General features: G+C 41.2%; 3 protein-coding genes across 6 annotated transcripts in view; 2 read left to right on the top strand and 1 right to left on the bottom strand.

The window, feature by feature from the left end:
• emsy (EMSY transcriptional repressor, BRCA2 interacting) lies at positions 1 to 27,207 on the bottom strand. 2 transcript variants are annotated; one of them, XM_061962742.2, is made up of 20 exons: positions 26,956 to 27,207; positions 26,433 to 26,541; positions 26,243 to 26,342; positions 26,096 to 26,170; positions 25,843 to 26,018; positions 18,233 to 18,388; positions 17,877 to 18,136; positions 17,586 to 17,802; positions 17,285 to 17,497; positions 17,069 to 17,218; positions 16,819 to 16,992; positions 8,863 to 8,999; positions 4,203 to 4,373; positions 3,919 to 4,123; positions 3,664 to 3,831; positions 3,386 to 3,544; positions 3,116 to 3,309; positions 2,568 to 3,029; positions 2,084 to 2,482; positions 1 to 956 (listed from the first exon to the last, which is right to left on the bottom strand). In XM_061962742.2, exons 2-20 carry the CDS (start codon positions 26,536 to 26,538, stop codon positions 774 to 776), a joined length of 3,705 nt encoding a protein of 1,234 aa, XP_061818726.2. In that variant the 5' UTR covers positions 26,539 to 26,541; positions 26,956 to 27,207; the 3' UTR covers positions 1 to 773. The 2 variants fall into 2 exon arrangements, with proteins under 2 accessions (XP_061818726.2, XP_061818725.2); XM_061962741.2 differs by having other exon boundaries at positions 2 to 956; positions 2,084 to 2,485; positions 26,956 to 27,205.
• The window catches only part of arhgef12b (Rho guanine nucleotide exchange factor (GEF) 12b), a 124,815-nt gene continuing 97,969 nt past the window's right edge, over positions 739 to 27,584 (top strand). The window contains exons 1-3 of one of the 2 annotated variants that reach the window (XM_072913771.1): positions 739 to 967; positions 22,476 to 22,625; positions 25,864 to 26,097. The gene's annotated coding sequence lies outside the window, so the exon portion shown is untranslated. Of the gene's footprint in view, positions 968 to 22,475; positions 22,626 to 25,856; positions 26,098 to 27,584 lie in introns of those variants that run through there. The other variant, XM_072913772.1, reaches the window with a different exon arrangement.
• The window catches only part of rcc1l (RCC1 like), a 192,218-nt gene continuing 186,377 nt past the window's right edge, over positions 21,744 to 27,584 (top strand). Inside the window, exon 1 of one of the 2 annotated variants that reach the window (XM_072913777.1) lies at positions 21,744 to 21,891. In XM_072913777.1, coding sequence (XP_072769878.1) covers positions 21,776 to 21,891 — 116 coding nt within the window. In that variant the 5' untranslated portion in view covers positions 21,744 to 21,775. The remainder of the gene's footprint in view (positions 21,892 to 27,584) is intronic. The other variant, XM_072913776.1, reaches the window with a different exon arrangement.

A 27,584-nucleotide genomic window follows, 5' to 3' on the forward strand; every position in this document is an offset into this window, starting at 1 on the left:
TGGTTTTATGTAAAAAAAAAAAATTTTTTTTTTTTTTGTAAAATAAAACAAAACAAAAATAGTTTTTATGCAAACAAAAATAAATACATTTCAGAAATAAAGTGGGTGGGTATTTTTTTTTTACCAAATTTGCTGACTCCTTTTTTTTCCGACTGAAAATTAAAATTTTCTTCACGTAAAAAAAAAAAGAAGAAGAAAAAAACAGATATACAGCACGTTTTCCCTCCTTTTTAAACAGGAAAACAAAAAAAATTAGGGACGTGAACGTTTTCTACTCAGGACGATTTATTTTGGAGATTAAATGAATCCTCTCAAGTTGTGTACTTTGAAAAGGTATAAAAGGAAAGGCATAGTTCAAACACTATGCAGTATTTTTAAGATGATCTCCATGATATATATATTACAAAAAACAAAACATACATTGAGTCCTTCCTGTGAAACATCACATAATTTAGAATGCACGTTAAGATGAACCGTATGTGTCTTCCGGGACTATGTTAAGCTAAATGCTCCCCGTAGAAACGCAATGTCCTGCAGGTTCTATGAAAAGTGGATTCATAGGATAATTATAAAGCTGCGGCGCCGTCTAAAAAGTTCATCAAGTCACTTGGTAAAAAAGTTCAAGTCTTTAGTGAGGAACTTTGAAGGTGAAATGGCCACAGAAAGTGCAGTCCTCTCAAATAGGATGTTGTCGAATGTGGCACGAGGCTCCGCTTGGAGTCATTGTCTAATATCTTACACGTCAACAGAACGTCTTTCGAGTGTCTACGAGACTAGGGCTGGTCGGGGGGGCTGGCGGCGACCGCCTCGTCGTTGCTGCTGTCCACTTCCTGTTCCATGGGGCTGTCCTCCTCCAGCTGCTGGCTGGTGTAGTTGGTAATCTCCAGGAAGCCGCTGGGCTCCACCACCACGTTGGACTGGCTCGAGTCCGGCAGGATGGAGTACTGAGGGATCACCTGCATGCCAAGTAAACATCATGCACACACTTTTAGGACACAAAGTAGTAGTTCCATTTAAGGTCCAGTTTTTATACTCTGAATCCAAACTGAAAATTAAGCCTCCTTGCATTCTGTAAAAATACATGAATGTAGACGACCACAATGCAACCTGCCAGGCGCAGTTTTGACTTAACCATGCATTCCAATGAAAAACGCTCAATGATAGTGCAGGGGCGCTTCCTAGTGGGGAAGTTGGTGCATTACAGTTTTATCAAACCCTTGACAGAAAGGTCCTAAAAATGTTTCATTTTCTGTAAATACATTTTAAGAGAGGAGAGAGGGAGATTAATATACCATTTTTTTCCAGATTTTCTTTTAGCTTTTTATCTAAGAAAAAAAAAAAAAAACTAGCAATTTTGGTTGTTTTTTAATATAAATTGTTTAAAAAATATGTATCTCCAAATGTTCAATTGTTTACAAAAACATAATTTTAGCATTTTGGATAACAAGGAGAAAAAAAACAAATATATTTTTTATATCTATTTAATTGAAAAAAAAAAAGTGTTTTTGTTGTTGGTGCCATTTTCTGGATTTGAATACAAAAAAGGATGTGTCTCCAAAATCTGTTAAAAAGCAATAATTATGCCTAAAACATTTTTTTCATTTGCAAAATATATGGGCCCCTAACGATGTGATCGGGTTCCAATTCTTGGGGTAACGATTAGATTCAGAACCGATTCTCAATTCAATTCTCGTAATCAATTACTTGGTATAATAAATAAAAACTTTTTCAAAATAGGTTTATGGTTAGAAAAGCTCCTTCCGTTTGCATGGAGAGGGCTTAAAACTTATAAGAAAAAAAATATTCTTGGAAACCAAACACAATTATTTATTTTAAATCGGTTTTTGAAAATTATGAATTGATTTAGAATCGGGATGAATAAGAATCACAATTCAAATGTGAATTGTTTTTTTTGTGCAACCCGTATATCAATGCTTTTGTGCCGTTTTCCTTTTTCCGCTGCATGTTTTGAAAATGTTTGTTTTCTTTTATACGAAAGGTATAACTAAAAAACTAAAAAAAAAAAAAAAAAAAGGAAATTTTTTTAGAATGTTTCCACATCCGAGTTTGGTAAAAGCCGTACCTCAATAACCTCCATGTCGCTTTTACTGGGCTGCACGCGGCTGAACTGCTGCGCCTTGGAGTGGGCGTGATGATGCGCCGCGGTCGTCGTCGCCGCCGCCGAGCTGGTTATGAACTGACCCGAATCCAGTGTACCGGAGACGGCCTGGACCTCCAGTGTTTTCCCCAGGGGGGCGCAGTCGCTGGAGGAGTCCACCACCATGGGCTCGATGCTGGGGTCGATCTCGGCCTCCATCATGGAGATCTTCAGGATGTCCGACACAGAGGGCTTGTCCAACGACGGCCCCGAGCTGGACTCCGGGATGAGCTTGGCGGCTGCCTCGCCGCTGAAGACGGGTGATGTGTGATGGGAGCTGCCGAAGGTGATCTTAGTGACGGTGGCGCTCTGGGTGATGATTGGCTGCTGTGGTGAAAGACAGGGAGTTTACGCCACCTTAAAACGTTGGAATAGCGCACAGGTAGGTCAAAATTGAGGTCCGTCTCACCTGGCTGGAGGCGGTCTTATCTGCGCTGACAGGGTGGTGCGCCTGCAGCGGAGGCGGGTGGGACATGGACGTGTGCAGAGGCCTGTGGTGGGATGTGGGCGCTTGCTGGAGCTTGGGCAGCTGCGGCGTCACCGGCGGCGTGATGGACCCCTGAGGTTTGGGCTGACTCTGCTCTCTGAGTTTGGGGAGTTTCTTCGTTAAATTGGGCGTGGCGAGAAAGGCTGCGGGGGAGGACGAGGAAGGCTGGCTGATCTGAGGTTTGCTCTGCAGTTGTGGCGGGGCTGACGGCTGCTCGGGGTCCAGCCTGCTCGCGACTGATGACTGAGCCGCGGCAGCGGGGTGCTTGGTAGCGTCCATGGCTGGCTGGCTGCTGGAGCGGTAAAACAAGCCCGTCTGAGGGTCCAAAGTGTCGCCTTCCAGCTCACTCACCTCCAACACAGAGTCTGTTTTACCATCAGATGGCTAAAACAAAAAGAGAAAAAAAGAGAATGGCACTGATTGAACATGACAACGTGTACTTTAGAGAGAATGTCACTGCTTCTCCTCACCCTGAGGCTGATGTGCGTAACTGTAGCTGCAGGAGGAGCGGCAGCTGGTTTGGTTACCAAGGTGATCTGGCTTTTGTAAGGCTTTCCCTGCTGCGGTGGCGGTGGCGGCGGCGGCGGCTGTTGCTGCTGCTGCTGCTGGGCTGAGGACATGACCACTTTGTCCTCCGATGCCACGCCCACCCGGCAGACTTTACCTGGTCGAGCAATCAATCGTCAATCGTCCAACCCGTCAATATATGCGAGAACGATGCCGAAACACGAGGCGGGCACCTGCTGCAACGACATCAGCGCTGGCTTCGGCCGCCGAGCTGGTCGGCTTGGAGGATTCCGGAGTGGCCTTCTTCTCCTGGGCCAGCTGAATGGGCACAGCCATCTGGCTCAAGTCGATGGTGTGCTGCCGGGGTTTAGACTCTTGGCCCTTCTCCTTCACTGTGGATACATCAGCAACAATGTTCCACTTAAATGATTGGCTGTACACAACCACCAGGTACCCCACAGGGCATCCTTCACTGATGATTGAAGTGAACTGTTGTATGACCAAGCCCCACCTGAGGTCTGCTGCAGCTCCAGCAGCGCTTTAATGGTGGACGTGGCGGACTGGGATTCGCCGACAGACACCTCCTGGTAGATGATAGTCGGGGTGGACTCCACCGCCACTTCCTGCTCAGTCCAATTGTGCTCTCTGGAGGACACCAAGTGGAGCACAGGCTGCGAATCTTGTGGAACAATGAAAAGGAGAAGACAGAACGAAAATCAAGTTTTCCCTTCCCACACACAACGGACCTCCAGAAATGTCCTCTTACCGCCGCTGTGGGACGTCTCGCCGACCGAGCTGCCGCTGCTGCTTTCCGTGAAGCCGCCGCTGTCGTCTTTGGCGGACGTGTCCTGACTCAAAACCTGACTCACGTCAGCCGCGCGCGTCACCTGCTGCAGTGCCTCTGTGACGAGCTGCCGTGTTTGTTCGCTCACCACAGCAGCCTGGAAGACTGGCTTGGGCTTGATGAGCACCTGATAGCAACACAAGTCACATAATATAAAATCAAGCTGACTATTATTCTTATTTTGTGGTTAATTTCAAATCTCTTACCTGGGTCTTGCCTTGCTGGCCATAGACGATCTTGGTGGGGATGATCTTGGTGGCGGTGGACGAGCCTGCGCTCATGCCTTTGGGCTGAGTGACGATCATCTTGGTGATGGGCCTGGAAGTGGTGATGATGGCCGGTTTGCTCCCCTGCACAGCCTGCAGGCTCTTCTCGCCCTGCCAACACATTCGGTGAGAGACTTCAGCATTGTGTAAGACAGTGGTCACCAACCTTTTCGAGCCCAAAATACCTGGTGTCAGCCAAAACAACAAAGCAAGACCTACCCCTGCGTCAACTATGTTTGTGTGTGTGTACCGTATTTTTCGGACTATAAGTCGCAGTTTTTTTTCATAGTGCGATTTATATATGTTTTTTTCCTTCTTTATTATGCATTTTCGGCAGGTGCGACTTAGGTATACTCCGGTGCGACTTATACTCCGAAAAATACGGTATATACAGGTAAAAGCCAGTAAATTAGAATATTTTGAAAAACTTGATTTATTTCAGTAATTGCATTCAAAAGGTGTAACTTGTACATTATATTTATTCATTGCACACAGACTGATGCATTCAAATGTTTATTTCATTTAATTTTGATGATTTGAAGTGGCAACAAATGAAAATCCAAAATTCCGTTTGTCACAAAATTAGAATATTACTTAAGGCTAATACAAAAAAGGGATTTTTAGAAATGTTGGCCAACTGAAAAGTATGAAAATGAAAAATATGAGCATGTACAATACTCAATACTTGGTTGGAGCTCCTTTTGCCTCAATTACTGCGTTAATGCGGCGTGGCATGGAGTCGATGAGTTTCTGGCACTGCTCAGGTGTTATGAGAGCCCAGGTTGCTCTGATAGTGGCCTTCAACTCTTCTGCGTTTTTGGGTCTGGCATTCTGCATCTTCCTTTTCACAATACCCCACAGATTTTCTATGGGGCTAAGGTCAGGGGAGTTGGCGGGCCAATTTAGAACAGAAATACCATGGTCCGTAAACCAGGCACGGGTAGATTTTACGCTGTGTGCAGGCGCCAAGTCCTGTTGGAACTTGAAATCTCCATCTCCATAGAGCAGGTCAGCAGCAGGAAGCATGAAGTGCTCTAAAACTTGCTGGTAGACGGCTGCGTTGACCCTGGATCTCAGGAAACAGAGTGGACCGACACCAGCAGATGACATGGCACCCCAAACCATCACCCAACCATGCAAATTTTGCATTTCCTTTGGAAATCGGGTCCCAGAGTCTGGAGGAAGACAGGAGAGGCACAGGATCCACGTTGCCTGAAGTCTAGTGTAAAGTTTCCACCATCAGTGATGGTTTGGGGTGCCATGTCATCTGCTGGTGTCGGTCCACTCTGTTTCCTGAGATCCAGGGTCAACGCAGCAGTCTACCAGCAAGTTTTAGAGCACTTCATGCTTCCTGCTGCTGACCTGCTCTATGGAGATGGAGATTTCAAGTTCCAACAGGACTTGGCGCCTGCACACAGCGCAAAATCTACCCGTGCCTGGTTTACGGACCATGGTATTTCTGTTCTAAATTGGCCCGCCAACTCCCCTGACCTTAGCCCCATAGAAAATCTGTGGGGTATTGTGAAAAGGAAGATGCAGAATGCCAGACCCAAAAACGCAGAAGAGTTGAAGGCCACTATCAGAGCAACCTGGGCTCTCATAACACCTGAGCAGTGCCAGAAACTCATCGACTCCATGCCACGCCGCATTAACGCAGTAATTGAGGCAAAAGGAGCTCCAACCAAGTATTGAGTATTGTACATGCTCATATTTTTCATTTTCATACTTTTCAGTTGGCCAACATTTCTAAAAATCCCTTTTTTGTATTAGCCTTAAGTAATATTCTAATTTTGTGACACACGGAATTTTGGATTTTCATTTGTTGCCACTTCAAATCATCAAAATTAAATGAAATAAACATTTGAATGCATCAGTCTGTGTGCAATGAATAAATATAATGTACAAGTTACACCTTTTGAATGCAATTACTGAAATAAATCAAGTTTTTCAAAATATTCTAATTTACTGGCTTTTACCTGTATATATATGTGTGTATGTATGTGTGTATATATATATATATATAAAATATATATATATATAATATATAAAAACACCGTATTTTTCGGAGTATAAGTCACACCGGCCGACAATGCATAATAAAGAAGGAAAAAAACATAAGTCGCACTGGAGTATAAGTCGCATTTTTTGGGGAAATTTATTTGATAAAACCCAACACCAAGAATAGACATTTGAAAGGCAATTTAAAATAAATAAAGAACAGTGAACAACAGGCTGAATAAGTGTACGTTATATGACGCATATATATATATATATATATATATATATAGATAGATAGATAGATATATAATGTGTGTGTGTGTGTATGTATGTATATAATATACATAAATACACACATACATACATAACACAATTTATACACACACATATATATATATATATTTGTGTGTATTTATATATATTTACGTACAAAGATTTGTCTTTAAAAATAAAATAAAAAAATATGTATATATATATATATATATATATATATATATTTGTGTGTATTTATATATATTTACGTACAAAGATTTGTCTTTAAAAATAAAATAAAAAAATTTATGTATATATATATATATATATATTTATTTGTATATTTATATATATATATATATATATATTTTTTTTTAAAGACAAAGCTTTGTGTCAGTATTGGCTGATTTCAACATTTGTCTTTTTCCTCATTGTTTCTTGCTGTTTTCCCAATTTTTGCTGGTGTTTTTGTTTTTTTGTAAAAGGTACCTAGAGCTAATGACAAACGAGTCACGGGCCACAGGTGGCCCCTGTTTCACAATTTGGACATGCATGCTGTAGAAGCTAATTGTTTATGGACACTACACTTTTATTACTGTAGTATATTTATTCAATCTATGGTCACATATGGGACGCGAGTCACATTGTTTTCTTACCTCAGTGCGGGAAATGGTAAAAATCAACTGTTCACCTGGCGGATTTTTCCTGTGTGTTAAAGAGGGGATAGACGGGGAAGTCCTTAAGCTGCCGCCTTGTTTTATCATATATTACTGCCTTTGCATAAGTCAATGTTTAGTTTAGTTTTCTCAATAAATTAACACAAAATCCGTACTTTGGAGCAATGTTCATGGACTCTAGTATTTGGCTTGTTTGTTCCCGTCGCAGGCGAGCGATGATGGCCGTGGACTCGTGGTTGACAGAAGAGTTGTTGGATGTTGGATGCTAGAAAATGTTCCATGGATTGCAACAATCAGTCTTAAAGCATTGTTGCAGCAACATGATTTTTGAGCATGTCATGCAATGCGTGTTTGCGAGACGAGCGGGTGTGGTGGGCGGCGTCGAGAGGTGCGCGTTGAGAGGCTGAAGAGAGAGAGACGCTTGCGTGCGTGTTCGGTGTTAAAATGCTGGACAACAATATATCTTTAAATACTATCATTATATCGCGATAAGGCTTGATGATGCCGACACATTCTAGCTGCGTCTTGCAAATTTGACAGCGACAAGCGAACGGAAGGCATCAACGCAATGTCGCGTTCTTACTAGCGACTGATGTCCCTCCACGGTATAGCTTCTGAATCACTAATCCTAGCCTCCAGCAAACTGTTTCTTACAAGTAGCATTATCACTGGAGTACTAGAGGACAAGGAATATATAAACATTCTACACTGCACCCCGTAGGAGGATACAAAAAAGCATAGCTTACTGCTAAGCTAGAGCTCTTGAATGCAAATAAGGGTGGGCGGATCGATACAAATATCAACAGTAACGATACCAAATAGTTTCAGTATATTGCCAATACAGTAAAACCTCGATTTACAAACCCATATTTTGTATTTATTTTTTGCGAACTTTTCGATTTACGAGTTATAAGACCAAGCCAAATATGCTTATGTGTCTCCGTGTACATACGTTCCATTCATTTCACTAAAATATGGACTTTTGTCGAGGCTGGAACCTATTATTCATATTAACATTGTTTCTTATGGAGACATTTGCTTCACTATGCAAACTTTACAATTTACAAACCCTGTTCAAGAACCAATTACGTTGAAAATCGAGGTTCCACTGTACTCCAGTGATTGGATCAATATTTTGTTATTGTCACACAATCGTTTCAGGTTATTTTGTACTATTGACTTCATTATACATTGTGTATGTCATAAAAGGGAACAAGGAAGTATTTGAAATACTCATTGATATTGTCAGAGTACAGTTGTGATCAAAAATGTAATCATTAAATGATCCTGAATATATTAAATATGAATATTGGTATGGCCCTGTAACTACTTTGTTACAAATGTGTAGTAAACACCAGAAAAATAAGTGCTTTTTACATTTTAACAGAAATGTAGAAAGAACATGTTACAACAGAAATTAACTACCGTATATATTAGCATGTAAATTAATATTAGTTTTGACAAAATAATACAACTGTAAATGACGTCAGCAGCTAAATTAGGAGGCTTTGTAACCCCTTTTAAAATGGTTCAATTATCTTTCATACTAAAAAATGTGTAAATCGTTATTGCAAAAGGCTCCAATATATATCACAACATAGATTTCAGGCCGTGTCGCCCATTCCTAATCAACGCCAATGAGATGCCATTAGAGCGTCAGGCGTTTGACTAACCGCAGCGTTCAACAGCGTGGTGACCACGTTCTTGCCGGGCAGCCCCTGGATGGTCGCTCCCTTGCCTGTGGTTTTCTGAACCACAATGACGTTCGGTTTGGACGTCATGGGGATGGTGGTGATCTTTGTTGTGGTGCCTGGTCGGGGAGGAAAACATCATCAAACATCTGAATGAATGAGGGAACTACTCTGATGCAGCAGGTCTGTGGGATCTCGGCGTGAAAGAATGTGGAATGTGATGATGCTGCTTCATGCTGAAGCAATGCATGCTTACGTGGCATCAATTTGTTCAGGCCCAACTAGTTTACTGGCAAGAGATTGCATTTGTGCAGGAAAAACTCAAAGAAATTGTACATCTTGGTAATGATATCACAATACAGCTGCGTAATATCCCTGCCCGTCTGACAAAAAGTGAATGGAGATGTTCTCATTAGGGATGTATATCGTTAAGATTTTATCAATACAATACCCTTATTGGTACCGGTACTCTATGTAATTAGTGTAAATAAAGATTTTAAAAATGCATTTGTTTGGCACAACAGATTAACATCATGTTACATCTCACAGCAGGGAAGTCTTATCAAGACCTGCTTTTTAATTCTTAAATAAGTCAACTGCCGTATTTTCCGCACTATAAGGCGCACCCAAAAACCTCCAATTTTCTCAAAAGCTGACAGTGCGCCTTATAATCTGGTGCGCCTTATATATGGACTAGAGATGCGCGGTTTGCGGACACAACCGCGGAGTCCGCGGATTATCCGCGGGTCGGGCGGTTGAACTAAAAAAAAATTAGATTTTAAATAGATTCAGGCGGGTGGCAGTTAAACCAATTCGGAAATATATATACATAGTTAAATGTTGTTACCCACATACGAAAAACGAGCAGGCACCTGCAGCATATGCCACAACAGAAGAAGAAAAAAAAAGAGATGGCAACGCCGGCAGCAAACGTGGTACGCGACAAACTAAAAAAGGGAATACTAAAGACCAGGGGAAAAAAAGGCCAGAAAAGTTCAGCGTGGACTCGTTTTTATGAGGTTGTAAATCAGGATGATAATAATGCTGGCTACGTGATTTGCAAGAGCTGCGACGCTGTTTATGTCTACGACAGTCACAAAACCGGGACATCTAACATGGTGCATCACATTTGTGCAAAACCCCGAACCTCCACAAACACCCTGAGCATGAGCAGTTTCGTCCGCCGTGATCCCAGAAGAGTGCCACAGGATGTTAAAACAAGATAGAACGCAGCTGCCTGCAGCAGTTTGAGTGGCGCGAGCGCGCTTGGAGGTGCGCTCAGCGCGGCTCCCAGATGATTGCGCACTGGTGTGCGTCTGGGCCGTGACAGCGTGGCACGCATTGAATGTCTCTGCTGCATTGGATCAGTCTCCTTTCTTTAACAGGCAAAAGCTTTATAACCTCACTAATGCCTTGCATCGTCTATATTAGATATATAACAACGGGCGGGTGCGGTTTTGATTAAATGTTAGTTCGGGTGGATGCGGATGGTTGACGACTTTTGTGATGCGGTTGCGGATGAAATAATTGCCTATCCGCGCATCTCTAATATGGACCAATATTAAGCCACAACAGGTCTCGCAACTATGGGATGCATAACGTAACCCCAGCTTCTACTGTAGCATCTATTCTATACGCCTTATAATGTGGTGAGCCTTATGTATGAACAACGTTTTAAAATAGGCCATTCATTGGAGGTGCGCCTTATAGTGCGGAAAATACGGTATGTTTACAGTACAATGCAGTTCTGTCATCATTTTGTAAAGACCACACAGATCCATTACAATTACACTCAGATGGAAATAATCTTTATATAGGCAGAGCACAGACCTTGTACATTGAACTTTATTTGATATCATGTCATATAAATCAATACAACCAATTAGCATATTAAGTGGGTGTGCAGTTTAGCAAGGTGTGTTTTGATGCCACGCAAACATAATGGAGTGACGTTAGACGGTGACTAGAAACCTGTCAGCGGATGCTGTCTTGCTTTGAGCAACTTTATAAATGATCACATTACTTCAGGACTATTTAACTAAACGATGAAGAGGGCCGCAGTTTCAAGAGCCGGATATCAAAATGTGGATGTTTTGTCAGAAAGTGCCTAAACAGGTTATATTTTTTGAGACTGTTTACATAATTGCAAAGTAAACAAATCGTCAATAAATTAAATTGTTCTGCCCTCACTACTCGTTTTCAGCGTGTGCAGCTAGTTAAAAGCATGAACAAACAGAAGCTCCAGGTTTTGTTGAGGATTAATGTTCCTTATTTTCAATTATTTTCCTTCCTTAGTTTTATTTCTTTACACTTCTTCCTTCATTTAGGTTTGCAAGACTGAAAATATAAACAAAAGTATGACATCCATTATGTATTTTACATAAACAAAGTCCATTGTGTATTTTAAATAAATAAAATAGAAGGTTTAGTGTCAATATATTCACACAATAAACTAAAAAAGTTACATGTATAGAAATTACACAACATTCCCACACCAAACATTGCACTTATCGCAGTAAAACCTAAGGTGTAGCGTTGTCGCCCTTTTCTGGTCAAATTTAGAGCTACGTGTAATAAACTAGGTTTGATGGGCAGATAAAAAAACATCACGACCCCGAATACAAAAGACATCACGAGGTCTGCAATTTCAATTAAAAACAAACAAAATATCTTTATGCACAATATCTACAAATGTTTGACAAAGTTTCATGATGAAGCTTACACGCTGGGATTTCTACCATTGTTGCTGCCTGTCTGGATCAATGTGTCCGTCGTTTAAAGGGTCCGCCAGAAAACAAATGACTTGAGCACTTGCTCGGGGTGGAACATTCATACCGGTACTTTGTTGTCCAGTCGATGTTAAAAGTCAGAGTTTTGCAATTTATTTCAATTTTTTTTTTCAGGGTTATATGAGTCATCTTCTTCTACTCACCCCATAATTGTGACACATATGCCTCGCTGTTGCCCCCTGCAAGGTGGCGGAAGTACTGCATACATGATCAACCCTAGTTTTAATGGTTTTATCAAGCCTATTTGGGCGATGTTCACCGGGCCAAATGAAAAGCTATGGCGGGCCGTCGGTTGAATAATCCTATATTACTTCAAATGTTCCCTTTTTTGGGCGGATTAATTTTGGCCTGTGGATTACTGGATCGCTTAACACTGGACCTTGAGGCTCTTTTTAGCACGATATATTGTGTTACAAACGTTTGTGTGGTGTTGCTTCCTTATTTGTAATTATCCCAAGCTGATTATCACATCATATAGGGCTGGGCGATATGGCAAAAAATAAATTAAATAAATCATCCGATGTCCATTAATATCACAATTTTTACATTGTTTTTAACCTGCATCTGTACTAAAAAACAAATAAAGTAGAGATTAGTTCAATGTTTTAACATTCTAAGTGAATAAAAAGTAGGAAATTAAATAACAAAAAGCAGAATAACAATGTACCGATACATTTGAGTTTACATGTTTCCAAGTAAAAGAAGAATGCCTCAATGGTCCAACTACAGTATTTGAAGCTGTCACGTTATCATCAATTTACCAATGAAGATGTTTGATCGCGTCCACAACTGGCTGCAGTAGTAACAAGTGTTTTTCACACAGCTTTATAGTGACAAGTAGTCATATTTGCAAAATAAACATATTACCTGACACGTAGAAGTCATTTGGGAAATGTTCGGCTCTGTATTTTAGAGTTAGTTTGGTAGTTTGAGGCGGTCATGTGTGCCGGAGACAGGCACAGAAAAAGGCCCCAGAAGGGTGAACCTTGGAGGGCTGAGTGTTGCCCTTTTGTTCTCAATGACAGCATTTCAGTCACATTACGACAATTTCCGCGACTTTTCGCATTAAGATTCTGTTTTTAGCAAACATTGGTTCTGTCTGCTATTCCAAAGACATGTAAATCTATGGTTCCGTTTACTTACGCAAACCCGGAACTTAGGCGGTAAACGTTGACTCCGATTGGCTGTTCCGTCGAGTGCCTTAATGCTTTGCAGCGGCACCTAAATGAATTTGACAGTGCACGCGTGTCATAATTCCGACGATCAGATGGATAAAAAAATGAACCGATAGCAGTATCATTAGTCGAGAATTTTCCCGGCCCGCTTGGACTGACCCAATTAGGAACCGGTACTTGAAAATACCGGTACTACTCGGTACACATCCCTAATTCTCATATGCCAAACATATTTCTTAACAAGATAGGAAGAAGCTAGTTTGTTTTATTGAAGACTCAGATATTAAAGCTCTTGTCCATAGGGCTTGGCGATAAAACTATAACACTAAAAAATGCGTTTTAATTGCGCTTTTTTTATTTTCATGACTATTTACATTGTAGATTGTCACTGAAGGCATCATAACTATGAATGAACACATGGAGTTATGTACCGTATTTTTCGGACTATAAGTCGCAGTTTTTTTCATAGTTTGGCTGGGGGTGCGACTTATACTCAGGAGCGACTTATGTGTGAAATTATTAACACATTACCGTAAAATATCAAACAATATTATTTAGCTCATTCACGTAAGAGACTAGACCAGGGGTCACCAACGCGGTGGCCGCGGGCACCAGGTAGCCCGTAAGGACCAGATGAGTAGCCCGCTGGCCTGTTCTAAAAATAGCTCAAATAGCAGCACTTACCAGTGAGCTGCCTCTATTTTTTAAATTTTATTTATTTACTAGCAAGCTGGTCTCGCTTTGCTCGACATTTTTAATTCTAAGAGAGACAAAACTCAAATAGAATTTGAAAATCCAAGAAAATATTTTAAAGACTTGGTCTTCACTAACTGACAAAGAAACAGATAACAGATTTGGTGTCCAGTTCAAAGTGTGACATGATTTATTTAAAAATATGAGAGTTGACTTTTGTATTTAACATGAGTTATTATTTGTACAAACATGGTGCAAAATAATTCATGATTTGTTGAAAAATGTTAGTGGCTAGCTAGTTAAAATGGGATATTGTGATTTCATAAGACTGTCTTAGAAGTGATCATTTGAAAATGTTCAATTTGAAAAATGTGCACTTAGAGAAAATATACAAATAAAGTGTTGTATATTGATATTTATCTGTTTCTATATATATTTATTGTGAGAAATCATTAAGATGATCAGTGTTTCCACAAAGATAAATATCATTAATTATTAATAATAACAGAGTTAAAGGTAAATTGAGCAAATTGGCTATTTCTGGCAATTTATTTAAGTGTGTATCAAACTGGTAGCCCCTGCGATGAGGTGGCGACTTGTCCGGGTGTACCCCGCCTTCCGCCCGATTGTAGCGGAGATAGGCTCCAGCGCCCCCCCCCGCGACCCCAAAGAAAATGGATGGATGGAAACTGGTAGCCCTTCGCATTAATCAGTACCCAAGAAGTAGCTCTTGGTTTCAAAAATGTTGGTGACCCTTGGACTAGACGTATACGATTTCATGGGATTTAGCGATTAGGAGTGACAGATTGTTTGGTAAACGTATAGCATGTTCTATATGTTATAGTTATTTAAATGACTCTTACCATAATATGTTACGTTAACATACCAGGCACGTTCTCAGTTGGTTATTTATGCCTCATATAACGTACACTTATTCAGCCTGTTGTTCACTATTCTTTATATATTTTAAATTGCCTTTCAAATGTCTATTCTTGGTGTTGGGTTTTATCAAAAGAAGTTCCCCAAAAAATGCGACTTATACTCCAGTGCGACTTATATATGTTTTTTCCCTTCTTTATTATGCATTTTCGACCGGTGCGACTTACAGGTAAAAGCCAGTAAATTAGAATATTTTGAAAAACTTGATTTATTTCAGTAATTGCATTCAAAAGGTGTAACTTGTACATTATATTTATTCATTGCACACAGACTGATGCATTCAAATGTTTATTTCATTTAATTTTGATGATTTGAAGTGGCAACAAATGAAAATCCAAAATTCCGTGTGTCACAAAATTAGAATATTACTTAAGGCTAATACAAAAAAGGGATTTTTAGAAATGTTGGCCAACTGAAAAGTATGAAAATGAAAAATATGAGCATGTACAATACTCAGGCACGGGTAGATTTTGCGCTGTGTGCAGGCGCCAAGTCCTGTTGGAACTTGAAATCTCCATCTCCATAGAGCAGGTCAGCAGCAGGAAGCATGAAGTGCTCTAAAACTTGCTGGTAGACGGCTGCGTTGACCCTGGATCTCAGGAAACAGAGTGGACCGACACCAGCAGATGACATGGCACCCCAAACCATCACCCAACCATGCAAATTTTGCATTTCCTTTGGAAATCGAGGTCCCAGAGTCTGGAGGAAGACAGGAGAGGCACAGGATCCACGTTGCCTGAAGTCTAGTGTAAAGTTTCCACCATCAGTGATGGTTTGGGGTGCCATGTCATCTGCTGGTGTCGGCGGTCCACTCTGTTTCCTGAGATCCAGGGTCAACGCAGCAGTCTACCAGCAAGTTTTAGAGCACTTCATGCTTCCTGCTGCTGACCTGCTCTACGGAGATGGAGATTTCAAGTTCCAACAGGACTTGGCGCCTGCACACAGCGCAAAATCTACCCGTGCCTGGTTTACGGACCATGGTATTTCTGTTCTAAATTGGCCCGCCAACTCCCCTGACCTTAGCTCCATAGAAAATCTGTGGGGTATTGTGAAAAGGAAGATGCAGAATGCCAGACCCAAAAACGCAGAAGAGTTGAAGGCCACTATCAGAGCAACCTGGGCTCTCATAACACCTGAGCAGTGCCAGAAACTCATCGACTCCATGCCACGCCGCATTAATGCAGTAATTGAGGCAAAAGGAGCTCCAACCAAGTATTGAGTATTGTACATGCTCATATTTTTCATTTTCATACTTTTCAGTTGGCCAACATTTCTAAATATCCCTTTTTTGTATTAGCCTTAAGTAATATTCTAATTTTGTGACACACGGAATTTTGGATTTTCATTTGTTGCCACTTCAAATCATCAAAATTAAATGAAATAAACATTTGAATGCATCAGTCTGTGTGCAATGAATAAATATAATGTACAAGTTACACCTTTTGAATGCAATTACTGAAATAAATCAAGTTTTTCAAAATATTCTAATTTACTGGTTTTTACCTGTATACTACGGAGCGACTTATAGTCCGAAAAATACGGTACCGGTACTCAACAAAAAAGGTGAAATAACTGAAAACATGTTTTATATTTTAGTTTCTTCAAAATAGCCACCTTAGATCTGATTACTGCTTTGCACACTCTTGGCATTCTCTTGATGAGCTTCAAGCACACCTGTGAAGTGAAAACCATTTCAGGTGACTACCTCTTGAAGCTCATCGAGAGAATGCCAAGAGTGTGCGAATAAGTAATCAGAGCAAAGGGTGGCTCTTTTGAAGAAACTAGAATATAAAACATGTTTTTTAGTTATTTCACCTTGTTTTGTTAAGTACATAACTCCACATGTGTTTATTCATAGTGTTGATGCCTTCAGTGACAATCTACAGTCATGAAAATAAAGAAAACGCATTGAAATGAGAAGGTGTGTCCAAACTTTTGGCCTGTACTGTATATATATTTATATATTTTTATTTTGTCAGAAGAAACCACAAGTTGCAAAGCAAGGTTGGTTGCATGAACAAAAGGCACTCGCTGTCTTGTAACCAAGCAACGCAAAAAGTGATCACTGATCAGTGGGAGTGACACTGTTAAAAAAATATCAACAATTATGGATATTCCATCCATCCATCCATTTTCTACCGCTTATTCCCTTTGGGGTCGCGGGGGCGCTGGAGCCTATCTCAGCTACAATCGGGCGGAAGGCGGGGTACACCCTGGACAAGTCGCTACCTCATCGCAGGGCCCAATTATGGATATTGACCGATATAAAACACTTCTATTGTGATACAGTTTTCAGCCATATCGCCCAGCCCTACTTTGCTGTTCCGAAGTCGCTGGCCTACCCGACATGAGGTTGCTGCTGAGGATCTTCCCCCCCAGCGTGGCTAAAGACTTGGGGACCACCGTGATGATGCTCCCGCTTGTGGTCTTGACGTAGGTGGCGCCACCGGCCGAGGTCGAGATTCTGGCACCGATGTTGGGGGTCACAGTGGGCCTCGTGTAGGTGGTCTGGGTAGCTGCGCATCAAAAACAGCGCAAGTGTTTCTCCTTTTGTTCCCAGTTGTAAAGTTTAGGGTTAGCTTAGTGACCAACCTGTGGGCTGAGTGACCAGTTTGGTGGTCATGATGGCGCCATTGCTACTGACAACCATGATGGGTGAGGAGCTGCTGCCGGACAGAGCCACCGACGACGGCTTGGGCAGAATTTTGCTGGGCTGAACCTGCTGTGTGATGATCTTCACTCCTGTGCACGCAGAAAGTGTTACTACTGGAAGGAGCAATTAAAATGACCGCGTCTCGTCGGACCTACCAGACTCTTGCTTGATCTGAATGGTTGGCTTCGCTGAGGTGGTGGCGCTGCTCTGGGCCTGGCTCACGCTGGAAGCGCCCATGGGCAAGGTCTGCAGCTGTTTGGGCGATTGCTGCTTGGAGAACTGGGTCAGGATCTGAGTTGGAGAGCCCACCAGCGTTTTAGGGGAGGGGAGTCTGGCTGAGGCAACCTTCACTCCTGCTGAGGCCGCACCTTTGGTAGAAAGTACAATAAATTACAAGCTATGCCGCCCCCAAGTGGTGGTAAATGTTAAAGAAAGAAGGCGAACTAGATGACTTACATGAGGCGATGGTCGACATGACCACTGAGGGCGTAGAGGACACCACCGTAGTGACCGCGACAGGGGTGGAGCTGGTCGGGAAGACCACCGTCTGTTTCTGTGTGGGCGTGGTCAGAATGGCGGTGGAGACCAGCTTGGACATGCCGGCGTTGTTGTGCGACTTGGACAGGATGTTGGGCACAAAGTTAGAGCTGGGGGACGTTGTCACAATGATCACCTGCTCAAAAGGGAGAGAAAGTTTGACCATCGCTTGATATCATGAAGAGTAAATGACAGGGCACCCAACGCTACCTTCTGCGTGGTGTTGCTGGTGGTCTGGATGGTGGGCTTGGTGAAGGTAATCTTGACGGGCGACAGGTGGGGCGGCAGCGAGTTGGCGATGCTCTGCATGATGTTGCTCATCTTTGGAGATGCGCTCACCGGCGTCAACAGGTTCTTGGTGATGGGCGGCGACATCTTGGAGACCTCCTTCAGCATCACTGGCGACGAACTCGACGAGTTGGTGCGCCTTCGCTTGCGCGGCTTCTCGTCTTCGTCGGAGCAGCTCACGCCTGGAAAAGAAAGGGACAAAAAAAAAAAATCAGTTTGCAAGTGGAGCGACCAAACTGCTATGGGGGGGTATCCTGGCAAAGTGCGGTTCCGCTCACTTTTCACGTAGACGGTGCTGCCACTGGGCAGCACCACCACACTGGATGAAGGGCTGGGCGGCCGTGGGGTTTTTGACACTACTCCCATGGTGCCGCTGGTCGCTGTGGAGCTGGTGGAGGTGCACGTTGTGCTCGTATAGGAGTAACACACAACCACTGTGTGGATAAGGAGGAAAAGCAAAGGCATGTCATTTACGTTAATTTTCATTTACTTTAATTTACATGCAACATATTTCTGGGGCATTAAAGTTGGACACATATCTATGAATGTAAAAAGCAATGTTGAAAATATTAAATTTTTTTTTAAATAGATATTTTTTTAATCCACTTTTATTTGTGAAAAGTACAGTGCGTCCAGAAAGTATTCACAGCACGTCACTTTTTTCCACACTGTTACAATCAAATTCTAAAATTCATTCATTTTGTCCTCAAAATTCTACACAGAATACCCATAACAATATGAAAGGTTTTTTAATAAATTAAAAAAAAGAAATCATATGTACATAAGTATTTACAGCCTTTGCTCAATACTTTGTTGATGCACTTTTGGCAGCAATTACAGCCTCAAGTCTTTTTGAATACGATGCCACAAGCTTGGCACAACTATCTTTGCACAGTTTTGCCTACCGGTATTTGGTTCTTAAAAACAGCAAAACACTCCTACTAATAAAAGTCTCAATCAATCAATGTCATAGACAACCATTTTACAAGTTGGTTCTTAAAAACAGCAGAATACTCTTGTCATACAGAGGATTGTTTAGTAGCATTTTAGGTAGGTTCTTAAAAACAACAGAACACGCCAGTTATATAGAGGATTGTTGACAAGCATTTCTAAAGTTGGTTCTTAAAAACAGCAAAACACTGCTGCCATATACAGGATTGTTGACAATCATTTCTAAAGTTGGTTCTTAAAAACAGCAGAACACTCCTGTTATACACAGGATTGTTGAAAAGCATTTCTAGAGTTGGTTCTTAAAAATAGCAGAATACTCCTGTCATATAGAGGGTTGTTTACTAGCATTTTTAGGTAGGTTCTTAAAAACAGCAGAATACTCCTGTCATATACAGGATTGTTGAAAAGCATTTATAGAATTGGTTCTTAAAAACAGCAGAATATTCCTGTCATCAATAGGGTTGTTTACTAGCATTTTTAGGTAGGTTCTTAAAAACAGCAGAACACTCCAGTTATATAGAGGATTGTTGACAAGCATTTCTAAAGTTGGTTCTTAAAAACAGCAAAACACTTGTGTCATATACAGGATTGTTGACAAGCATTTCTAAAGTTGGTTCTTGAAAACAGCAGAACACTTCTGTCATATACAGAATTGTTGACAAGCATTTCTAAAGTTGGTTCTTAAAAACAGCAAAACGCTCCTGTCATATACAGGATTGTTGACAAGCATTTCTAAAGTTGGTTCTTAAAAACAGCAGAACACTCCTGTCATATACAGGATTGTAGAAAAGCATTTCTAGAGTTGGTTCTTAAAAACAGCAGAATACTCCTGTCATATGAGGGTTGTTTACTAGCATTTTTATGTAGGTTCTTAAAAACAGCAGAACACTCCAGTTATAGAGAGGATTGTTGACAAGCATTTCTAAAGTTGGTTCTTAAAAACAGCAAAACACTCCTGCCATATACAAGTTTGTTGACTATCATTTTTAAAGTTGGTTCTTAAAAACAGCAGAACACTCCTGTTATACACAGGATTGTTGACAAGCATTTCTAGAGTTGGTTCTTAAAAACAGCAGAATACTCCTGTCATATAGAGGGTTGTTTACTAGCATTTTTATGTAGGTTCTTAAAAACAGCAGAACACTGTAGTTATATAGAGGATTGTTGACAAGCATTTCTAAAGTTGGTTCTTAAAAACAGCAAAACACTCCTGCCATATACAGGATTGTTGACTATCATTTCTAAAGTTGGTTCTTAAAAACAGCAGATTGGATGGGAAGTGTTGGTTTTCATCCAGGATGTCTCTCTACATTGCGGCATTCATATTTCCCTGTATCCTGACTAAAAACCATCCCCACAGCATGATGCTGCCACCACCATGCTTCACTGTAGGGATGGTGTTGGCTTGGTGATGAGCGGTGCCTGGTTTCCTCCAAACATGACGCCTGGCATTCATGCCAAAGAGTTCAATCTTTGTCTCATTAGACTGGATAATTTAGTTTCTCATGGTCTGGGAGTCTTTTAGGTGAATTTCGGCAAACCTTTTACTAAGAAATGGTTTCCGTCTGGCCACTCTAACATACAGGCCTGATTGGTGGTTTGCTGAAGAGATGGTTGTCCTTCTGGAAGGTTCCCCTCTCTCCACAGAGAATGCTGTAGCTATGACAGTGTGACCCTCCGGTTCTTGGTCACCTCCCTGACTAGACTTAGATGAATGCAGCAATGTACAGAGACATCCTGGATGAAAACCAACGCTTCCCATCCAACCTGATGGAGCTTGAGAGGTGCTGCAAAGAGGAATGGTAGAAACTGCCTGTGCCAAGTTTGTGGTATTGTATTCAAAAAGACTTGAGGCTGTAATTGATGCCAATGGTGCATCAACAAAGTATTCAGCAAAGGCTGTGAATACCGTATTTTCCGCACTATAAGGCGCACCTAAAAACCACAAATTTTCTCAAAAGCTGACAGTGCGCCTTATAACCCGGTGCACTTTATATATGGATTAATATTACGATTCATTTTCATAAAGTTTCGATCTCGCAACTTCGGTAAACAGCCGCCATCTTTTTTCCCGGTAGAACAGGAAGCGCTTCTTCTTCTACGCAAGCAACCGCCAAGGTAAGCACCCGCCCCCATAGAACAGGAAGCGCTTCTTCTTCTACTGTAAGCTACCACCCGCCCCCGGAAGAAAAAGAAGCGCGCGGATATTTCGTTTCATTTCCTTTGTGTGTTTACATCTGTAAAGACCAGACTACAAAATGCACGTACGGTGAATATTCGCACCACAGGGAATGAGAAGTCGTCCTTCACTGTGGTTCTAGCTTGCCATGCTAATGGCCAGAAACTTCCTCCCATGGTGATATTCAAAAGGAAGACCTTGCCAAAAGAGACCTTTCCAGCCGGCGTCATCATAAAAGCTAACTCGAAGGGATGGATGGATGAAGAAAAGATGAGCGAGTGGTTAAGGGAAGTTTACGCGAAGAGGCCGGGTGGCTTTTTTCACACAGCTCCGTCCATGTTGATATACGACTCTATGCGCGCCCACATCACAGATGGTGTCAAAAAACAAGTGAAGCACACAAATACAACACTCGCCGTCATTCCGGGTGGATTAACCAAAGAACTCCAACCGCTGGATATTGGTGTCAACAGGGCATTCAAATCACGACTGCGAACGGCGTGGGAACAATGGATGACCGAAGGCGAACACACCTTCACTAAAACAGGCAGACAGCGCCGGACGACATACGCCAACATTTGCCAGTGGATCGTAAATGCCTGGGCAGATATTTCGGTCACAACTGTGGTCCGAGCTTTCCGGAAGGCAGGATTCACAGAACTACTGGACAACAACAGCGACACTGACTCCGATGACTTCGACGAGACGGAACCGGCCATTTTGGATCCCACGCTTGCGCAACTTTTCAATTCGGACACCGAAGACGAAGAATTCGAAGGATTTACGAATGAAGAATAACTTCAGAAGGTGAGCGCTATGTTTATTTTGTGTGTTGTGACATTAACGTTCGAGCAACATTATGTTGCTATTGCTCTACACCATTTTGAATTTTACTATGTTTGTGATTGCACATTTGCGTACATTTTGGGACAGAGTTGTTAGAACGCTGGTTTTCAATATATTATTAAAGTTTGACTGAACTATCTGACTGTTTTTTTTGACATTCCCTTTAGCGCAGCGTAGGCGCGGCTAATAATCCGGTGCGCCTTATAGTGCGGAAAATACGGTATGTATGTACGTGTGAATTCTTAGATTTTTAGTTCTAATAAATTTGCAAAATTAACAAAAAAAAATTTTTTTACATTGTAATTGTGGGGTATTGTCTGTAGAATTTTGAGGACAAACTTCAATTTTGGAATAAGGCTGTAACATAAAATGTGGAAAAAGTGAAGCGCTGTGAATACTTTCCAAATGCACTGTACATAAACAAATTAATCTTTATGTAACGTGCAATATCAAATACTTACTGATGTTACTCAATTTTGCGACACTATTTAAACTAATTTATCGGATGCATTATACAATGTTTACATTTTTTTTTTTTTTTTTAGTTCAAAGACTTCTAAGACGGCGATGTCACATAGAATCGAACACCAACGCTCTGAAGTGTGAGTTGCCAACTTGTCTATTCAGTGTCCAGACAGCACCGAGCAGAAAAGCACAGGAATGAATAGCATATCAGAACTACTATGCAGGAACAGGTATGCTACAGTTTTTAGTCTTATTGGTTGTTTTTAAATCGGGGTGTCCTGATACCACTTTTTCACTTCCAATACGACACCCACATTGGAGCTTTGCGATAGCTTCAAAAATCATACATACTTTGATCATTTTGTCATGTGTAATGTTAGAAAATGTTTAATCAAGTAAAATGTGTCAAACAGGAGAAAGATGGATATGAAAAACACTAACCTATTTATTATTAACCGCATGGAACCCCGAACTAAGATGTCTTCAGGGAAACTGCACTTTTTTTTTTTTGCCTATCCTTCACAATACATACGTAACACAAGAACAAATGTTTTTTCATTTTATATGCATTCTATATAATATGGCACGTACTAGGTGGCTAACAATGCAGCTAATTTAAATACACGATTCCATAAAGACCTCTAAAAAAACATCCAAAAACTGCCAACAATATTCCATTTACCGTACATCTTGTGAACTAAATATTAACCAAGTATTAGCGATATTGTTATTATAATCGCTAATGCAGACTGAACTATTTTTAGTTGTCAATATGCTGCTATATTGACATATTGAACCGGTGAGCTACTGCATCACCTCTTAGTTGGTGAAAGTTAATTCTAGATCATAAATCATGCCTCTCACTTGGATAGTAGAAGGTTGTGGGTTTTTTTTACCTCTGTGTGGATTAAGATTATTCGTTATCTAAATGGGAAGATATGAACATCATCAATCGTCCTCCCAGTGAGAGTAGAATTGTACAGTAAGTGCTTGTTTTGTTATGTTTGTAGCACACAGCTCCTAAAGCTGATCCTCCGTATATTCAGGCTCAAAAATATAGGTTTCTGTATCACCATTATCCCATAGTAGTCGTCGTTGTCTCTCATGAAGTCTGCCGTGAGCAGTAGTGTTGCTGATGTTGAACGGAAAAGGAAATGTTGTGATACATCTCTGAAATTAAAACGCCAACCTATGCTTAAAATTATATTATATGTTAGTATTCCTGTATATTAACTAACAGCATGTATATAACACATTGATGGAGGTTTTTTAGAGGGCTTTATGGTAACAATAGAGCGATTCCCATTGGCTCCTTTGTTAGCTGTTGCTAGTGTTTATTTACAAGTTAGAATGCATTAAAAAAAATTGTTATTGTCTCACATAATGATCTGTAAATTCCAAAAAAGTGCAATTTCTCTTTAAGTTAAAGTGGACTGGTAATTGTTTTTGGCGACACCTAGTGGGCATAATAATGTATTAAATTAAGCTCATGATGAAGTAAGATGAAGGATGCAGACATGTTTGGTACTGTATACTTTCCAATAGCTTTTGCCTTGAAGACTATGTATGTGTAAGTAATATGCAACTATAATTATTTGATACTTATATTGGAAAACTGTTGTCTTTTAGACTGCGTTTTTGTTAAATTAAAGACACTTGTTAAGTATGTTTACTTTGCCTGTAGTGCGCTTAGCTGTTGTGTAGCTGCTAGCTCCTTGTGTCCGACAGTGTTTACCTTTTGTAAATGACTTGACTAAAATACAAGAAAATACCAAACTTATGTGCTTATTGGAGGACAATTCAATGTCAACTGGCTGCACGAGTAACTGCTTGTATCTGAGATTTTAGATGCAAGCAAATATAAACGGATATTTTTTTGTTTGCTGATATCAGACCAGGATCAATATCGGATCTGGACACCCTTAGTTTTGAATACTTGCAGAGTGAAAATCAATTAGAGGTAGGGGAAATCGATTTATAGATGCATCGCGTGGAGCATTATAAACACGGAAGATTATAGAATTGATTAGTAAATGTCAATAATATATTTATTTTAAATAAAGTAACACAGATTGTTCTAAAATTTGGCTGACTGCAAATAACCACCTCACCGAGAGATCTGACCAGCTCTTTTACTATAGGGCACATATGGTCCAGTTTTGCACACATTTTCATTAATTTAATAGATGTGGGAATTAATTTGACTCTTTCTTATTACAAATGAATTGTTTTTTTAATGTTGCAAGTAGAGATGTCCGGTAATATCGGACTGCCGATATTATCGGCCGATAAATGCTTTAAAATTTAAAATCGTTAATTATCGGTACCGGTTTCAAAAAGTAAAATGTATGACTTTTTAAAACGCCGCTGTACGGAGTGGTACACGGACGTAGGGAGAATTACAGAGCGCCAATAAACCTTAAGGGCACTACCTTTGCGTGCCGGCCCAATCACATAACATCTATGGCTTTTCACACACACACACACAAGTGAATGCACTTCATACTTGGTGAACAGCCATACAGGTCACACTGAGGGTGGCCGTATAAACAACTTTAACACTGTTACAATTATGCGCCACACTGTGAACCCACACCAAACAAGAATGACAAACACATTTCGGGAGAACATCCGCACCGTAACAACATAAACACAACAGAACAAATACCCAGAACCCCTTGCAGCACTAACTCTTCCGGGACACTACAATATACACCCCCCGCTACCCTCAACCCCACCCACCTCAACCTCCTTATGCTCTCAGGGAGAGCATGTCCCAAATTTCAAGCTGCTGTTTTGAGGCATGTTAAAAAAAAATAATGCACTTTGTGACTTCAATAATAAATATGGCAGTGCCATGTTGGCATTTTTTTCCATAACTTGAGTTGAATTATTTTGGAAAACCTTGTTACATTGTTTAATGCATCCAGAGGGGCATCACAACAAAATTAGGCATAATAATGTGTTAATTCCACGACTGTATATATCGGTATCGGTAATCAAGAGTTGGACAATATCGGAATATCAGCAAAAAAAGCCATAATCGGACATCTCTAGTTGCAAGTGGTACACGCTTATTTAGCGAAACAAAAGTAAATATAAAACTGCATCAATAATTGATTTTTAATCGAATCATAGCTACTGAATCGTAATCGAATCGTTAGGTGACTAAAGATTCCCACCTCTATTAACAATATTTGATAAGTTCATTGTTGTCATTGACATTTTTTGTTAAATTATTTAAATGATAAAATGACTTATTTTCCACGGCATGAAATGTTTCGGCTTAGTTTGTACACCAAATGCCCTTTCTGATGCAAATCGAACCCACATCCTTTGCCAAGAAAGGCAGACGCGTGTAACGTTATACCACAATAGATTTTTTTCCAGACATTGAAAAAAATTGCTAATATATTTGAAGCGCACACAAGCGGGGTTCTGACTAACCTTCTTTGTTCCCCGTTTCAGCTGGCAAAAGAAGCGAGGCGTTCAGATTGGCTGTGGCGCTGGCGACTGCGTTGGCGGTCACCGTGAAAGCTGTCTGAGGGACCAGCCTCGGCATCAGCGGAACGAGCCGGCGTCCCTCGATGGACCACTCCGATGAGCTGTTAGGACCCGCCATGCTGGAACACATCGGGAGTCGCAACCTTTAGTGTTTCGGCAAATCGCTCGTCACGCCGGATGGCGGTGAAACACTCACTGGTAAGCAATGGTGCAGAGACGCTCATCGTTGACAGCCCTGCGGACTTCTGCGCGGTGCCGCTCTGTTGAGATGCTACGAAGAAGAGAACGCAAAGTTCGTATCCAAAAGCGTTTTTTCCCCCCGTCACATGCTAGAAGTAATTACCCGAGGATCTTAGTCAGTTCTCCCAGCAGATCCTTCTTGTCTTTCGTCAAGTCGCCTTGGGCTCGCAAGGCACTGATGACACCGGCGTAAGCTTCCAGCTCTGTAAAGCAGAAAAATATGGTTCAAAATCTGCTGCAATGATGCACGTAGAAAGAAGAGGGTTTAGGAAGTGGTGCTAACTAAACTTTACCCAGTTTCCGGAGTATCCTTTTGCACTCATCCCTGCCCAGGTCGAGGATAGTGGGCCATACCACCGGCATGGTACCAGTCAGCACCGGTTTCTCCAGCTGAATCATGAGCTATAACAACAATAATATGCAATAGTGTATACATTTTGCAGATATAGCTCTTCTGTAATTGGGGCTCGTAACAGGTCATCACTTAATGTAGGAACTGCGTGCATGCATGCAAACTACGATGGCAACGATCTTTAACACCACTAAACATGTTAACGTGCATGTTAAAGTATGCAAACATAGTCGAGAAGCGGTGTAGATTGTGACAATGCAACGGGGGAACAGCTCTTGACGATGGATGTGATTGATGCATTCTATCATTCTGGATATTTGTAACACAAACGGGCAACGAAAACGTCCGAATCGCTTTCCATGCACAGACAGTGTTAGTGAAACAACATGTGCAAAGCCAGCTTTGGGAAAAAAGACTGCAGAGAATGACGTTAGCTTAGCCCGTTAGCCTGCCAATTTTCTTACCTTCCGTTAGCAGGGCCAACTCAAGGCCTCGGTAACGTTAAAAAGCCACAAATCCAAAAGTCCATGGCAGGGTATCATATTGTATCCACGCTAATACATAATATTGTTAACGGATAGAGAAAAAAATGCTTAAAAAACCAGGCTTAACGTCCCGATCTTGCTAATGTTGTGGCAATGTTTACGTTGTCTGCTAGCTGAGTTTAGCCTGAATGGATGGAGCGGCTTCTTCGTCGGGAATGTCGGTCCGTGGTGCGTTTTATGGCTAGTTTGGTAAGTGCCGCCACCTGTGGATAATGAACAATACTGCAGATAAAAATCAAATCGTGTCCCATTCAAACACACTTGGTTGATGATTGTAATTACCAGACATAATTGTGATTTACAGTCAACACTGTGTTTAGTGTTTGTGTCACCGTTCGATATTTTAAGATGTTTCCCATGGTGCAGTGGAGCACTGTGGTGTCTCTGGGAATATCCCGGATTACGAGGGGTATTTGAACGCAACATTTTATTCTACGGGGTAGGTTTGGGTCAGTCGACACCGAGTAAATACAGGTCCGTTTTTGCCGATACCGATACTTCACTTTTTTCGCGATTATGACTTTTGCATGTACGGTAATTTGTCGAAT

The sequence above is a fragment of the Nerophis lumbriciformis genome, linkage group LG09 (genome assembly GCF_033978685.3).
Source record: "Nerophis lumbriciformis linkage group LG09, RoL_Nlum_v2.1, whole genome shotgun sequence".
NCBI lineage: Eukaryota > Metazoa > Chordata > Actinopteri > Syngnathiformes > Syngnathidae > Nerophis > Nerophis lumbriciformis.